Source organism: Porites lutea, chromosome 7, assembly GCF_958299795.1.
Source record: "Porites lutea chromosome 7, jaPorLute2.1, whole genome shotgun sequence".
NCBI classification, from domain to species: domain Eukaryota; kingdom Metazoa; phylum Cnidaria; class Anthozoa; order Scleractinia; family Poritidae; genus Porites; species Porites lutea.
Window position 1 is genome coordinate 22,165,912 of NC_133207.1, and position 16,296 is coordinate 22,182,207.

Sequence of the window (16,296 nt, forward strand, 5' to 3'; positions counted from 1 at the left end):
ATGGGTGTAATGAAGGTAAATAACAGGCAATCAAGTTCGTTTTAAACTTTCCCTAATAATGAAAATACGCTTTTCTTAAACTTGTATACGGAAACCGCTCTTGAAGCGGAAGAAGGTGAACACCCATTGTTTCTCTGTGCTTATTGTTTTAGAAATTTTTCCTTTTTAATTTAGAGACGAAGCATGCTTAACAATAAGAAGTGAGTAGTGAATCTTTATGAGATTCCTGCGCATTTTATTCATGAGATCAAGACAAAGGGTTATGACGTCATTGGCGTTAATGTATTCCTGCCCAAGTTAATCAAAATTCCTGCCCAAAAAAGTGGAGTAAACATCCCTCCTATACTTCTACCATAACATAGAGTTTTCATTTTACAGAAGACGTGGACTGCATGTTCAAGGACTCGGTTGTCAAATTGCAGGATAAATTAAATTGGTAAGATACCAGTATGTAGTCTTGTCGCTCCGATCTTTTTTTGTTGTGCACTTAACGAAACATCTTAGTTTACCGAGTTGTTTTTACACCCGGAAGATAATAATATCAGCATGAATATACGGTACTGATGCAAAATTTTATGGCCCTTTCTTACTTGGTGATCATTTCCGTTAATCTGACAACTTATATCCGTGATAGAACAGTGTCACGTCTGTGTGAATTGTTGATCACTCTTAAGGGTAAAAGGGTTAATGTAACTAACAGTTGCTGAAATAGAAAACTCTCAAACTGCATCTATGAATTGACGCAATGTTTATATCAACTATCTCTAAGGATGTTTACTATTTTAACTTGTTTGACGAGTAATCGCTTCTGTAACAATGCATTTTCTCCCTAGTTTTGATTCTACAATTGAAAAAGTTGTTGCCTTTTTAGCTGAGAATGGTGAGCACGTTATTATGTTGTCTTGTACATGTACTCTGGTAGCGATTGATTTAAGAAGATAACCCTGCCATGGGCTTGCATCCCTTCGTTCCTTAACAAATAGATTCCATGTAGCCTTGCGTCTGTTCAGTAATAGGTCACAGATGACGGCAAAATGTGGTAAAAACCAAGAAGTGATGGAATCTATTTGTGCTATACTTTGAAGACGTGAAAAAAACAAATGCACCTATTTTTCTGGTACTGCTTGACTGTTCGAGGATTTTTGCTAGTTTAGGTTTATTTTAAGTCCCAAACACTACTGTTCGCCTCTGCTTCTTCTTTTCTTCTTTGTCTTACTTGTATACAGTTTCTCCGAAAAGTTTTTCGACGCCTTCACTTACACAAAGCAGAATAATCGTGAAAATATTTCGCAAAACTGCGAGTAGTCTCTCGTAGCTTTGACACTCGATAGCAACTGATGTGAAAATTTCCCGCTGTTTAGGCATTCTCAAGATGTCAAGAACTCTTTTTGTCTCTGTTTCTCCATTTTCCTTTTTTGTGAATAGCTCCTGCTAAACTTTTTTCGAGGCTTTCACTTGCTTAATCCGAAATATTCTCACAAACATTTTCAAGGCCGCGCGCCATTTTAAACAAAACAAAGAAAAACAAGTGACGTCATCCTTGTATCTGTACTCTTATAGATCATGGGCAGCGACCAATCACAGCGCGCGCAGCGTTTAAATCATTGTATAAAGTGGCATAGACAATACTCGCATGTGTTTTATGCAATAAAGGTTGGGTTGGTCTTCAGCTGTATTGGCCCTCTTGACTTAAAGTGTAGCTATACCTCGCAATAGTTCTCTTTTTCACATTTATACCTTGTTGCTCAGTCTGGTAACTGTAACGGTTTTGATCGAACAGTTTGTTAAGAGCTTGAATTTTCCTTGAGGAGTAACAGTATCTTATTGGCCAACCTATTGTTAGGTTTGACCAGTAATGACCTGGAGCGGTTACCATTTGGAGTGGCTATGCCTATCAAGGAAGCTCTTCACCAGACTGCCGCGGATCCATCCCTTACTCTTCCACCCGAGGCATACCGGCTTATTGGTGAGTACACTCAGACGGTAATCTTTTTTCATATAGACTTGGTAACGACTGAATGTACGGCCAATTGCGTTCGTAAAGTGTGGAAATGAACTAGTTTTCTGCAGTGATGTTTCTAATTATTATATTGTAAGGGTAAGGGTTAACGCCCAATTCCAGGTGAAAGAAGAGGATGTTTTAGGACACTTAGTTCGCCAGCTTAGGAGTCGCGTCTCTGCCTTTTAGGACGTGAAGATCTCGCCTCCATGCTGCAAACCGAAAAGAAGAAATTACACCCTCACGGGCCGCTAAAAGTAAGTATGCTACTGTTTACCTTTGATTGGAGCAAAAGCTTTGAGCCGATAATTCTTAATGATGGGCCTTTTATTAAATATACTTTGTTGCTTCAGCTTACCTAACTGGAGGTTTTTCACTTACGTTCTTCAACTCTTCTGAAGTTCAGCGTGAGACTGGGTCTGTTTTGTGTCACGGAAATAGCAGCATCATGGGATTGTTTTTGGAACGCTATGGCTTCCATTATTGGCTATTTCGAAGTTGCGCAGGAAACTGTGTGCAAAATTCGTCCCCCAAAACAGTACCACAGTGCAATTCGAGACATTATCGACCCAGTCTCTCAAGCGCATCCTCAAAATGGCCAAAAAGGTATAGAAAGGTTTTGGTAACTGCTCATCTTCATCTGAGTGGCGTTTGACTGATGATATTTCTCAACGCGTGTCCGTATTTTGCAAAAATGAATCCGATTGTTCTTTGGCTGGGACACAATGTTTTCTCTTCTAATCTATTGTCGCTATTGGTTGCAAGTTGGTAGTTTCAGTTAGAAGACTTTTCTTTTTGTTGGTTTGATCAACAAGTAGCCTTTCTTTTAACAGTCATGTCCTGATTGTTTTAGCTGTATGTTGTAGCTGTTGCTGGTGTTGTTGTTTTTAATTTGCTAATTATTTTTCAAAGAAAGCTACTTTGAAAGAAGGAGAAATAGATGATGGATTTAATTTAGATGACGAGGTTAGTTTTGAGCCAGTATTCTTAACCTAAGTAGATATTATCTTTCTATACTTATATTCTTATACTTGTATAGTTATATACTTGTAAGTTTATATTGTGGTTTTTAATTTCATCCTAGGTTTAAATTTTATACTTTGTTTTTGGGTATGGTAATGTTTGGTAATGACCTTGAAACAAAGGAGAATAAAATTTTAACCAAGGATAAAATTGAACCACGCCGAAAGCAAACAGTGACAGGAAGCAATTCGGATTTCAATCTGCCTCGTTTTAATTCGATTAAATATGGAAAGTATTCATTAAGATGGCCTGTTATCATATGCATACTGCCTCGTACCCAGACGTCTCTCTTTATAAAAATGTGCGCGCAAAGGAAGGCGGGAAGGAGACAACTTGCGAGACGGGCGCTTCGCCTGCCGTGTGTACCCTTCCCATGGTCCCCTGCGGTTCATCACCAGTCACTCGTTTCGCGCTCGCCTCTGCCATGCGAAAAACGAAGCGCCTTAGGAGGAGGCTGATATGCATACATCTTTTCACGTGTAAAGAGGTTTAGATTTTTAACCTCCCTAGTTTTTACTATTTGCATTTCTATCTTAACATTATTTTAACACTTTTTTAATATTTAATTTTTATCTATGTCATTTTTTTGTGTCACCAGTTAGTGCTATGCGCTAGAGATTCTTGACACGCTAATAGAGTTCACTACTACTACCACCACCACCACCGCCACCACTACCACTAAAACTACCACCACCAGCACTACCACTACTACCACCATATATATTTCCATATTCATGTAGGTACTCTGAAGAGGAAAAGAAGAATGGCGCACTCCCTTTTAGCTCTCCGTCTCTTTTTTATGGTTAAAAACTTCAAAGGGGCAGCCCTTCTCCATCTGTTTTAACTTAGTCGGTAGATCAACGGTCCATGCATCTACTTCTTCGTATGACAATTACTGAATCATCTGAACTCAATTGACCTATACTTTTTCTAGTCCATCCAAGTCTGTCTACCTTATCACTGTTATGTCACTCCCTTAACTCTTAAAGGATCTTGACACCTTACGTCATTACGTTTGCCGATGGGGTGGGAAAAACCTGATCTAAAATTTGCACTATTTCTTGAAGGGCTTTATTAGCGTTTTCTTTTTCCAGATTCTAAGCCTACGCTTTGGCAAAGACCTGAGAGTTGAAGAAATAAAGAGAATACTGCAGTCGTCCAAACCTCTAACTGTCAGTGTTGTGCAAAAGCCTGAAGTCAGGTATGTCTTTCGATATTCCTTTGATCCTGGACTTGAAAGTGGAGTATCCTAATTTTTCCAGGGCCGTACGTACTAGCAGAGCTTCACTCGCGCGCGAGGGGAACCCCATTCCTAAGAAAATCCATCCATCCGAGAAATTTTGGTAATTACGTTAGCGTCATCCGCCCGACCGCCCGTCCGTCCGCTCCACAGGAAAACCAACGTTAAATGTCAAACTTTCTAGCCAGTGTGGGAGCCTGCTACCTGATATTGCACCTACATGTTGTGATCAGCTGTCAAAGCAGGGTATCCGCTGACCAGTATCACATGATCGTGTTGCAGGCTCAGGTGTCGACCCATGAGGTTACGTTTTTGTAGTTCTCCGCTGACAGGATACTAGTTTTCAATTGATCGAGGCTCAACTTTAGTGGATGCCTTTTTATTAACGGGAACTTCGCCTTCCCCTGGCTAAATTTACAGCAGCCAGAAAATATCCACTAAAAGCATTCGATGTGTGTTTTAGCGACCATGACTTTATCCAGGAACAAGAGACTCGTCTACTTATGATGTGTAAGAGAACAATGGCTTTACCAGTAGGAAGGTATGAATATGATTTCAAAAGTGTTTTGCCTTTGGCCTATAGAGGAGGGGTGCAGGTACGAGCTTGTTTCGCGTTTTATTTCATTTCCTAGGGGCATGTTCACCATGGCCACCTCTCATCCTGTGTTAACAGAAACCCTTCCTATTCCACCACTAGATCTAACAGGACGGGCGCCTCCAAGGTAAGAAGATCGGGCTAATAGGGCCTTAATGCTCTTGCTGTGTTTACACGAAATTGTAATATTGAAAAATGCAAACTTGCGTTTGCGTTTCTACTGTTATTTCCACAACCGAGTTTCAAAATCGAGCGCAGAGGGGTTTTGAAGGAGCAATGCCAAGCTTGTTCGATTCTAAAATCACATTGGAATCAAGAAATTCTCTGCTTCCACTGTACTAAATAGTCTCCACCTTTATTAGGAACACGTCAGTTGGTTTAGAACATGTGGAAACACCCATGGATATGAAAGTGTGGCCTTTGTTTCACAATGGAGTGGCAGCGGGTCTCAGGATCGCACAAGGAATATCAAAGGTATATCAAGGAAGTGATGAGTCAGTAGCGTATTCCAATTCATCTTCATTATAACGAAAGCATTTTGGTTTCTTGTACAGATCGACAGTACGTGGATAGTTTATAACAAACCAAGAAACAACCAGTTAACAGAAGAGCATGCGGGTTTTCTCATGGCTCTCGGCCTTAGTGGCCACCTCAACAGCTTATCGTATATGAATTTACATGATTACTTGTGTAAGGTACAATACAATACATATATATGAATACATATTAATTACAAATTATGGCATAAAAAATAAGCGACAGTTACTGGAGCTTCACGCACCAAGCGATCATTGGTGAAATACGAGTAACTGTCACTTATTTTGTACGTCTCAGTTTGTATTTCGCTGGGTATGTACGTGCATTGAGCAGTCTTGTAACCTCGTGAAGTAACATTAAGTTGTTTTCTCTTTAATTGCATGAATGAGTAAACAGGAATAAAAACACATGACGATCTATCTGGTGGTAGAATCTCCATAAAGCAGTTCTTCTTTACCATTCCGAATCTAATTGGAATCTGAAAATATTAGACATTATGAAAAGAAGAAATCTGGAGTATAACCAGAAAGCCATTCGGAGCAAGAGCCATAGCCAACAACAGACTATAATCACACATGGTGTCGACGTCGGATATTGAGCCCGGGTCACCATTGTTGAGTTTCACCCATGTCTGACACGATTACCTTTGTAAGGTTAGAAACTATTGCAGTAGAAATGACGTGTTCTCTTATAAACGTATTATTCTTTCTCTGTATTAACCCAGGGACATGAGTTGACCACAGTGGGTCTACTGCTTGGTGCAGCAGCTTCAAAGTAAGTATTTTAACAGCTGGCCTTAAGGTGATTGGTGAAAGAGGACTCTGTATTTAATATGTTCAAACATGGACCCAGATAGGAACAAGAGAGCCAATTTGCATAGCGCCCTGCATGTGCAGGAAGGGTATCTACATTTCCCAAAGTATTACTTGTGAACATATTTTTTGAAAACCTATGTTATGGTGTCACGTCGCCAAAACGTAGACTGTTGCAGAATGCTACCTCCACAAGTGTTACGTGCGGTTCAAAAATGTCAAGCGCACCTTCACTAACGATAGGCATTACCTTCTTTCATTTTCCTGGATAGCACCAAGGCCTGGTCGCCCTCACAATGCGCGTTGATGCTGAACGTTTACATTTTGTCCTCCTTAGTGCGATAACCGACCGTAAAAAGGTCACTTTGAAAGACATATTTTGAAAGAACAACATCTGAAAGGCCTACTTGCCAAAAAGTAGCATTGTGGAGCAAATTGTTTCAGAGATACTAGTCCCGTTTTGCTCTGATAACTCCATACAAATCCCTCTAAATTTGACTCGGTTCCTAATGTTATGAACTGAGTCAAATTTAGAACGATTTGTATGGAGTCATCAGAACTTGACTGATATCTCAAAGACAATGTGCCCTGGAATGCTAAGTTTTGGCAGGTACGCCTTTTGGGTGTTGCTCTCTCATAATAACCCCAAAACCCCATAATTTCACAAATTTAATCTTTTTTCTGACGCCACACCTAAAGATTCTATGCTGGACGTTTATTGTAGTATCTGTATCATCTTTCACTTTCAGACGTGGCACTATGGACGTGACCACCACCAAAATGCTAAGCATTCATATTGACGCTCTGCTACCACCAACATCGGCAGAACTTGATCTGCCACATTCAGCTCAGGTGGCTGCCATATTAGGAGTTGGTCTTCTTTACCAAGGAACTGCACAGCGTAGAATGGCTGAAGTGCTGCTGTCAGAGATCGGTTAGTCTGAATTTGTGCGATTATCATTCATTATGACAGAGTGGTTTATCACTTAAGGGAGATAAGTTGTGTGGGGGGCGCAAGTCGCGTTGTAGCAATAAACTAAAAGTCAAGAACTTCAGTGTTAGATTTAAATTATTTCAAATTATTTTTAGGCAGACCGCCTGGCCCGGAAATGGAGAATGCTGTCAATAGAGAATCCTACTCACTTGCGGCAGGCCTTGCGCTGGGTCTAGTCATGTTAGAGGTAACCGTTGTTAGTATGTGTAGTCAAATGGTGACGAGTGAAATTAGGGAATAATTTCACGTGCGTTTTGTGCTTTCATGACCAAACTTTGAATGTCTCGGTTTTGATTATAGACTCTATTTATTAAAGACACTGAAAATAAGAAGCTTTTAATATTGAGCGTGGGAACAGTTCATTTGTTTTTCTGCTTATTTATTTATTTATTTATTTTATGTTTTTATTCTTCCTTAAGCATGGTAACGAAGCAGCAAGCGTAGCAGATTTGAAGATCGCAGATCAGCTTTACCACTACATGGTTGGCGGACAAACTAAACCTCAGGTTGGCTTTTAATCATCTGATCATCTGCGCTACAGTCTGAGTGGTTTAGTTCAGCCTTAAACTTAATTATTTGAAGTATAATAAGCATAATCAACAGTAGGACTGGAAAGTCTGTTCAGTAGCATTTGCCACTTCAGAAATAAGAAGGAAACTGGGGCGAGTTAACTTTTGCAAAGACTGCTGGGACCGTTAATGGGGACAAGAAAAAAAATGGCCAATAGGTGACTGGCGCCTCCCCAGTAACGATCCCAGAAGTCATTGCGAAAGCTAACTTGGCCCAGTTTCCTTTTGGCCAATAGCTGACAGGTAAGTCCCCAGTAACGATCCCAGAAGTCATTGCGAAAGCTAACTCGGCCCAGTTTCCTATTGGCCAATAGCTGACTGGCGCCTCCCCAGTAGCGATCCTAGAAGTCATTGCGAAAGCTAACTCGGCCCAGTTTCCTATTGGCCAATAGCTGACTGGCCCTTTCCCCAGTAGCAATCTCAGAAGTCATTGAGAAAGCTAACTCGGCCCAGTTTCCTTCTCGTTTGTAAAGTGGTGAAGAGTCATAACTTAGAGTTTTAGCCGTAGACTCAAATTTTTTTAACCACCCTGTGCAGTATAATAAACAGCACCACGCAAAAATCGTTATAGTTTTATGTCGTTATTTTCCACTTTTGTAATTGCCTAAATGTACAACTTATTTCTTTGTAGACTGGAACTCAGAAAGAGAAGTTTAAATCTCCTAGTTATCAAATAAAGGTAAACCATTTTTTTATAGACAATATACATCGCTCTTATAACCCAAAGTAAACGGGAACTGATTTGTCGTTAAGAACTGATTCTGCAAAGTACAATCAGTGTAAACTTATTTGACCACACCCTCAAAGTTTTTCAGGTATAATTTTAGGAGACAAAGCCAGACAGCTTATGACGCAGTTGATACTTCACGAAGTCGTAGACTATGACTTAGCTCTAAAGTGCACGTGAATTGAAAGGTTCTGTTACGTCCCATAGAAGTCAGACCACTACGACTACGACTCTTCCTTATCTGAAAGGGATAAAAAGAACAATGGTTATTTTCGGTCAAGTCTTATAGGTTAGTGACCGGCCCCTCGTGGCTTCGGCCGAAGATGTGTCGGCGACATACACACTTACTACGTAAGCATGAAAGCGAGGCCTATGGGCCACCAGATTTCACGCAAACTTGAAAAAAAGTAAGTAGGGCGGCCAAAACAAAAACGATTCGGCGTTTAGAGATAAAAAAGTATCCCCGAAAGATATCCCTGAAGCAGTTATAGTAAATGAACTAGCGTTGGAAAGTGGACGGTGGCGAAACTAACATTCAGCAAGGACCCTTCGAAAATACATGAAACGTCAAGTCTTTCCTATTATCGGAACGATTATTACAAAGCGCAACAGCGCGGCGTTTGTGAGAACTATTTTTTTGTCGTTGTTGTAGGGTGCGCGTCTTCCACTTCATACAATTAATTATGATTGCTATGTAGTTTTTAGACCTCGCTTTCATGCTTACGTCGTAAGTGTGTGTCCCGTCTAGGCTCACTCTCCAGCTTTGGGTATCTCGATGCGCCTGCGGTACTTCCCGGTACTCCCCACCAAGCTATGCGCGTGCGCCCAACCGTCGGGTGAGAAGTACTGCGGGCGCACCGAGATACCCAAGGCTGGTGACTCAACCTACATCTTTTGCACCCTGCGCGCTATCATTAAAAGCTTACATCATAGGCTAGCTTTTGCAAGGGCTTTCACCCCCCGGCCCCCCTTCCCCTTTTGGTTGAACTGTGTAAAAACCTTTTATTCACTTTGGCAATACTCAATAAAATAAAGCTCTCGAGATCTCTTTTCTCATGCAGTATTTTTTTTCTACAGGAAGGCGACAGTGTGAATGTAAATGTTACTGGACCAGGCGCCACTCTCGCTCTAGGATTAATGTTTATGAAGACCAATAACTCGTATGTACTCAATCAGTGAACCACATGGCGCAGAGTACATAGTTATGTTTGACCTTGATTTCAGTTGAATTCACGGCGCGAGTGTGACTAAGCCTCGCAGTACCCTAAATAGGTTTAAAACTCCTCTCGTTTGAATTGCACTTCGTCAGCTGTTAGAAACACCTAGAAAACACTAGAGATGTTAAACTTTTTCAAATATAGCCACCAGACGTATGCAAGAACTTCTGTAATTTTGGTTTATCCTGCTTTTTTTTTTTCAGATCTGTAGCAGCCTGGCTTGATGCTCCTGACACCCAGTTCTTGCTGGATTTCATTCGTCCCGACTTTCTTCTTCTTCGGGTAAAGTGATTTGCTGCGTTGAAAGGAAATTAGTTTTCCTTCGTTTTTTTTTCTTGAGAATTGCCCGATATCCTGGCAATCACAGTCAACAACGAAGTCAGGAGCTGCATATTTCTTGTAACATTACTGATCGTCTTAGCCAGGCTTCCAAATAAATGTGTGCCAAACCAACTCTTATCAAAAGTCACGAACAATCCAACTGTCCAGTCCTGACTCTCTTCCTGTTATTAACCCACAGAAACAGCAGCTAAGAGTGCAAAACACTGCAACCTGCCACTCTGTCCTCACTCATTTGTTGGACTATTCTTTTTTCTTTACAATTCCATCGCGAACGTTTTCCACCAGAAATAGCTACCCTTCTGACGATCAACGATAGAAGTTTCCAATGATAGTTAGCAAGTTATTATTGAATGAGGCTGAGTATCATCTCAAGAAGTATGGAGAGATCCGATCTCCATAATTGACAATTGACGTCATTACTCACATATTGCAAAATTCTTCCAAATTTGGTCGACAGTAGCTGGTTATGATGCGTGAGATTTTAACCAATCAAAAACGGAGAAATATTTTGAATGAATAATAAGTGGTTTTATAGTTAGCTGAGGTTGACAGACGATTTTGTTTGTTTTGTTGTTTGTTTGTTTGTTTTTTTTTCAGCTTTTAAGTAGAGGCCTTATAATGTGGGACCACATTTACCCCTCCACAGACTGGGTGGAAAGCCACATCCCCGCTGTAAGCTTATATCTAACGATTAGTTACTGCAGATGTCAAAGCTAGGGCAATGTACTGTAATACATAGAGACGAGAAGTAAAACAGCGCGAAAACCGGCGCACATTTTGATGGACACCAAATTTTGTGCCTGTTGAACTGTGCGAGGTCAAAAAATACCCTAAAATAAGGAAAGTTTTGAAAATTTTTGAAGGTGACAGCTAACCTTAAGGTCATGGAAAACTTAAAAAGGTCATGAAAAAGATTATGGAAAGTCATGGAATATGAGGATATTAATATGCGCTGCAGAAAATGTTTAGTCGCATATGCAAACGGCGTTTTCGCTTTAACATTGTCTAACACCATTTTAACAGAAAATGTCGCAACAGCAGTAAAGGCGGAAAAGAAACGATTCAAAAAATCTCAAAAACTTGGGCTGTTCATTGCAAACTACAGGTTCTACGTGTGCTTATGCAAAACATAGATACACTTGATTTTATTTCAAACTAACGTACTTGAAAAAGTGCATTATTCCTACGAAAATGAAACATCTCTTGTCGTTGTCAGCTTTAGCAGAGGAAAAAGGAAATCCTATATCAATAGAAAAATCTTAAAATAGATAACAACGAGTTGAATTAGATTTTGCATTACGTATATTTTTCATGTCGTAGTGACGTGAATGTCAAGGCAGATTTCCTTTTTTGCTCTGGCGTGGGCTGTATGTTTGATTGTACAGTGATATTGTTAGTAGAAGTTTAATAAGAGCTGTAAGTAAAGCTTTACTTTTGTTGTTTTAAAGATTGTTCAACACTATGACTCTACTATCGAGCCTAAAGATGCTGACATCGACGTTGAAAGTCTCAGGTTAGTTCATCAAACATTGTAACAGAACAGTAGAAAATAATGGTAGTTCTCGTTCTGATAGGTCTTATCAAGTGAGAACGAATTGCTTATAAAGTTTTAAAGACCAGTAGCAGTACTTGATGCCTTGTGTCTCTATTTCACAGCTGTTCTAATTTTTTTTGACATTATTTCTTTTACTTTCGACTATGCACTCTCATACAAAGAAGCTTGTTGAATTGCGCGAACATCACTTCTTTTGGTAATATTTACCTGTCAGTTTTTTGTATTTCAATCGTGATTTCTAGCTTTTTCAACCATTGCAACAACAGTTTATTATAAAAAAATGTATCCTAATAAAAAATAAACGATATGAAAGAAACTTGACGTTTTGATGGCGTTATCATCATTATCAAAAGATAAGAAATTAACTTGGTTCGTGGATGTATATAGAAAAAGAAAGTGTGAAAAAGAGCATGTTAATAAGCAAACAAGCGTTAAATGTAAAGGTTTAATTTGAACAAAATGTATAGGAAAAAGAAGTAAAGAAATACCTGGGGCCTAAATAAACCGTATGGTTTTCGAGTTAGACTCTAGACAGTGAAATCACTCAGCATCAAATGCAAATGTGTTTGTTTCTTTCAGTCAAGCAAAGGTCAACATTATCGCTGGCTGTTGCATGGCTATGGGGCTGAGATTTGCAGGTTCAGCGAATCTTCAAGCTTTCAACTGTCTGGTATCATTATTTGCTTTGCTGTACTTTCTGTCATACAAATACCAATGCATGCATCTTTATTTCACCAAATAGAATGTGCCAAAGAATGGTTCAATGAATATAAGTGAACATTGCAATGGAAAAATAATGTTGGCAGCTTGCGAAAAGTCAATCAATTGTTCGCATGCCTGCAGGAGCTTAACCACTCCGTACTGGTATTCTTCAGTTCTTCAGTACGTTTTTTGAGCACCCTTACATATCTTACGTGTAGCTGCACCCTCCCCCCGACGAAGGAAAAACGGAGATAGGGAGTTTCCTTCGTCGGGGGGAGGGTGCGGCTACACGTAGACTAACCCTTACACTTATCTCGTCACATCAGCTCTTGTGTGTGCAAGCAACAATGGAGGTCAAACGTGTTAGGACCTCTCCTGTGATATTAGTATTTATTATTAACTTATGACCTTCCCCTCCCACCCCAAACAATGTTGAATTTTGACTAAAATGTTTGTAAATGTGTTGCTTATGGAGGTGGGGGGCGGGGTGGTTCGGGGGATGAAGGGATGAGCCCAAAGCCGATCAGAAGGATGTGTCCCAAGTTCGTTTGACCTCCTTTGAAGTTAAGATCAGTTATTTTGATTGTATACAATTGTAGCGCGTCATTACGTTACAAATCAAGTCTGTTTAGATACAAATGTATTACAGGCATGAATAAGTCTTGCTCAACTGAAAACTAAGCTTACAGCTGTTCTCTTTGTTTTCCAGATGCACTATACCAAATACTGCAAAGAAATGTTGACTAGTGCTGCTGTGGAACAGGTACATTTAAGCTTAGATTTTTCTTTTTCCGAAGGATGTGCTCTTCACAGCACTCGCCTCCCATCAGTGTGACCCGGGTAAGGGGTTCGAATGCTTGAGGCGACGACATTGCGTGGGTCAAGTTTGTTGTTGAATCTCGCCATTGTAGATGAAGAACCACTTTGGGATATGCTACCTGTAAATCTTTATATATTCATTTATTTTTTTGTTTGTTTATTTATTTATTTATGTATTTATTTGTTTATTCTTTCCCGACGAATTTGTGCTATTACTATGCACGGTCCCAAGTTTGACATCATTTTCAAAGACCTTCCAAAAATTATTCAAAAAGGAAAAAATCCTTTTCAGTTATTCCCAGGTTTAATTTAACGCTGTTTTTTTTTTACGTTTGATAGGCTGGTAAACCCACCGTGGAAACTTGTCTTGATACCATTCTTCTGTCGCTTACTATGGTATGTTTTTCAACTCAGAAGAACTATGATTATTAGAGGAGATGAAGAGATGGTTGTGAAAGCCGACAAATATCAAAGTTGAAAACAACGGTGCTGTAATTATGTTGGAAGCTCCCTGACGGTGCACAATCCTTGTTTTTTTGTTCTCAAATTTTGAATAAATAAATTAATACCATGTTTCTACTGATCAGTAAGTTCAAAATGATAGGAATGCTATTGAACGTTGTGCACGGTCAGGTCCAAAAAAGCTAACAAAAACATATAACAAAAGAGTCTAACGGGTTTCATAACCATTCCACTTTAATAACTATGGAAGAAGCTAGTATCCTCTTTGCTCAAAGTTAGCTCCACCAAGTTCAAACGTGTGAAAGCTTCTTGCCCAAAGGACAAGCTAGAATTCATTTTTTCCGAGCCCTGCTCGGTCTTGTACCTTGTTTTAGCCTGTTATATTAAATGCCGTCAATTCAATTCAATTCAATTTTATTATTCACACTTTATAAACTAGGGTATCTAAAAGATAGTAATGCTGCGGCACATTCTGTTGATACTGGCATTAGTTAGGCAGTGAGACTTAAAAGAATCAAAAATGACATTGAATGTCCTATTTACATGTTGGAAAGTACTAGAATAATTACTATCAGTCTATAGAAAGAACTCGTGGGAACATTGTTTAGAAAATGATCAAGTGGTTATCAACTGTGGTTTTCGCACAGTAAATTGTAGGAAATAATAGAAAATCAGATTGTTTATCCATATATTTAATATGCGGTGCACGATATTTTCTCTGGAAACACAATACTTTTCTTGCTGTTTGTTGCACTTTATTAAGTAACCGTTATTTAGCTAGATATTTATAGAAAACAACAACACAAAAAACAGAAAAAAAAAAAGCAATTAATAATTGGGTAGAGCTCGAACCCGGCACCTTCGACTCGACGCGACTACACCTAACCACATCACCACAGAGGCTGATTACAAAATCGTTAGGAAAAGTCTTTCATTTTATTCCTTTTCCATGAAACTTCCGCCGGCAAGATGATCGCCAGCCGCATTAACCGAGCTATTAACAGTGAAAAAACAATGTAAACGCATATTCCATGGCAATGAATGAATGAAAGAACGTAATTATGCTTTTCAAAACGCCGATACACGTCCTCGTCTGCAAAGTAGGACACAAAACATATGTTTTGTTATCTCGATTTCCGCTGTTATTTTGAAGCGAATGGTCAAAATCACATCCATTTTCGGCTCATACAGTTTCTTAAGAATAGCATTGCATGACATTTTCTCACTTTCACATCACCTTCTAGCAAGCTGGAATTTGTATATCCCCCGTGTTGCGGAGTCGAAGAGCAAATGCTCATCTTCTCGTCAGGTTTAAAACCTGGACGAGTCAAAGGCTCTTGAATTGAAATCCAATCCCCAAGTTAACCATCGTACTCATCTGAAAGACTCCTGCGTGTCTTAAAATTTGGTAAGACTTGTAACCGTGCTGTAGAAAATTTGCCACAAAGAAAACTCTAAGTCTGAGCAGCGAACGATGCACTCTCTCACCCACCGAACTTCCCCGTGTTTTTATTTGAGTTGTTCGTGGCGCAATGCACTCTGGTTAAATGCAATGCATTGTGGTAAAAAATGTGGTTAAATGCAATGCATTGTGGTAAAAAGTGATGAATTCGAGAATTCGTCGCCCCTTATATATTTTCTTTAAATCCTGATTATGTTGCTGCTCACTCCCTTCGGTCGCTGCGCAGCAAATATTAACATTATATATAGTAAAGTAAGAATACACTAATAAAGTAGAAGAAGAAGGAAAAAAAAAAGAAAATTAATGGCTTTGGTAGAAGTGTACGGGTCGGTGGTCAGAGGAGCTTAGCTTTCGAGCTAACCACCGCTATATTATGATTGGAAATACATAATAAACGTGCGCTTGGTGCCATGGCAACTATGGACGAGAGCTCTCGTAAGAGGAAACTCTCAGAAGACGAAAAAGGTGTCCGTAACTGGAGCTGGCCGCTTACGAAAATGTAAAAATACAGAGTTTGTATGCTGAAATGGGGGTTGAGTAAAACGCGGTTTTGTGAGGGTGGCCGTAAGTAGAGCTGTCCGCTTACGAGAGTGTCCGTTAGGGTTGATTTCCACGGACTCGTTTTTGGCTATGCACGTTAACACGCGTAGATTTTAATCACGTAAATAGAATAGAGGAAAGACAAAAAGTGCTGAGCTTTAACGAGAAGTTGAGCGCGGTTCAACTTTTACACTTTTCGAGCGACCTTTCATGAATTGCCTCTATTTCATTTGCGAACGTAAATTTTACGCAAGTACGCACGTAAAAATAACGCGACACTGGATATCAACCCTTAAGAGGGCTTCCACTCTATAGGAAATAAAATTCCGCTGTCTGTTGTTAGGTAATGGCGGGAACTGGGAACCTTGATGTACTCAGGATTGCTCGACAGCTGCGTAAGAGACATTCCCCGGATGTTCCATATGGAAGCCACATGGCTGTTCACATGGCTGTTGGTCTTCTGTTCCTTGGAGGTGGAAGGTGTGGAAATTTTTTTCTTTCGCGTTTGTTTGTCGGGTACCATCATCCGTATTGGTTAGAGCACTGAACCGGTATCGCGGAGGCCATGGGTTCGTTTCGCGCACAAGCCTGATTTTTTTTCAGGCTCTCATTTCGCAATTGCAAAAGTTGCCTCTATAACTGCAATCACAGGGGGCCGACTCACAACCTACTGGACTACGAATTATATGGCTTTGTATTGG

General features: G+C 39.8%; 1 protein-coding gene across 1 annotated transcript in view; it reads left to right on the forward strand.

Moving 5' to 3' along the window:
• The window catches only part of LOC140944611 (anaphase-promoting complex subunit 1-like), a 45,754-nt gene that overhangs the window by 19,588 nt on the left and 9,870 nt on the right, over positions 1-16,296 (forward strand). Inside the window, exons 25-47 of the mRNA XM_073393730.1 lie at positions 379-436; positions 834-880; positions 1,844-1,966; positions 2,189-2,256; positions 2,912-2,965; positions 4,117-4,223; positions 4,726-4,803; positions 4,895-4,984; positions 5,220-5,331; positions 5,412-5,552; positions 6,119-6,168; positions 6,956-7,140; positions 7,296-7,387; positions 7,620-7,706; positions 8,401-8,448; positions 9,574-9,656; positions 9,917-9,995; positions 10,653-10,727; positions 11,504-11,568; positions 12,190-12,280; positions 13,022-13,075; positions 13,471-13,527; positions 15,939-16,075. Of these exons, the coding sequence (XP_073249831.1) occupies positions 379-436; positions 834-880; positions 1,844-1,966; positions 2,189-2,256; positions 2,912-2,965; positions 4,117-4,223; positions 4,726-4,803; positions 4,895-4,984; positions 5,220-5,331; positions 5,412-5,552; positions 6,119-6,168; positions 6,956-7,140; positions 7,296-7,387; positions 7,620-7,706; positions 8,401-8,448; positions 9,574-9,656; positions 9,917-9,995; positions 10,653-10,727; positions 11,504-11,568; positions 12,190-12,280; positions 13,022-13,075; positions 13,471-13,527; positions 15,939-16,075 (1,981 nt within the window). The remainder of the gene's footprint in view (positions 1-378; positions 437-833; positions 881-1,843; positions 1,967-2,188; positions 2,257-2,911; positions 2,966-4,116; positions 4,224-4,725; positions 4,804-4,894; positions 4,985-5,219; positions 5,332-5,411; positions 5,553-6,118; positions 6,169-6,955; positions 7,141-7,295; positions 7,388-7,619; positions 7,707-8,400; positions 8,449-9,573; positions 9,657-9,916; positions 9,996-10,652; positions 10,728-11,503; positions 11,569-12,189; positions 12,281-13,021; positions 13,076-13,470; positions 13,528-15,938; positions 16,076-16,296) is intronic.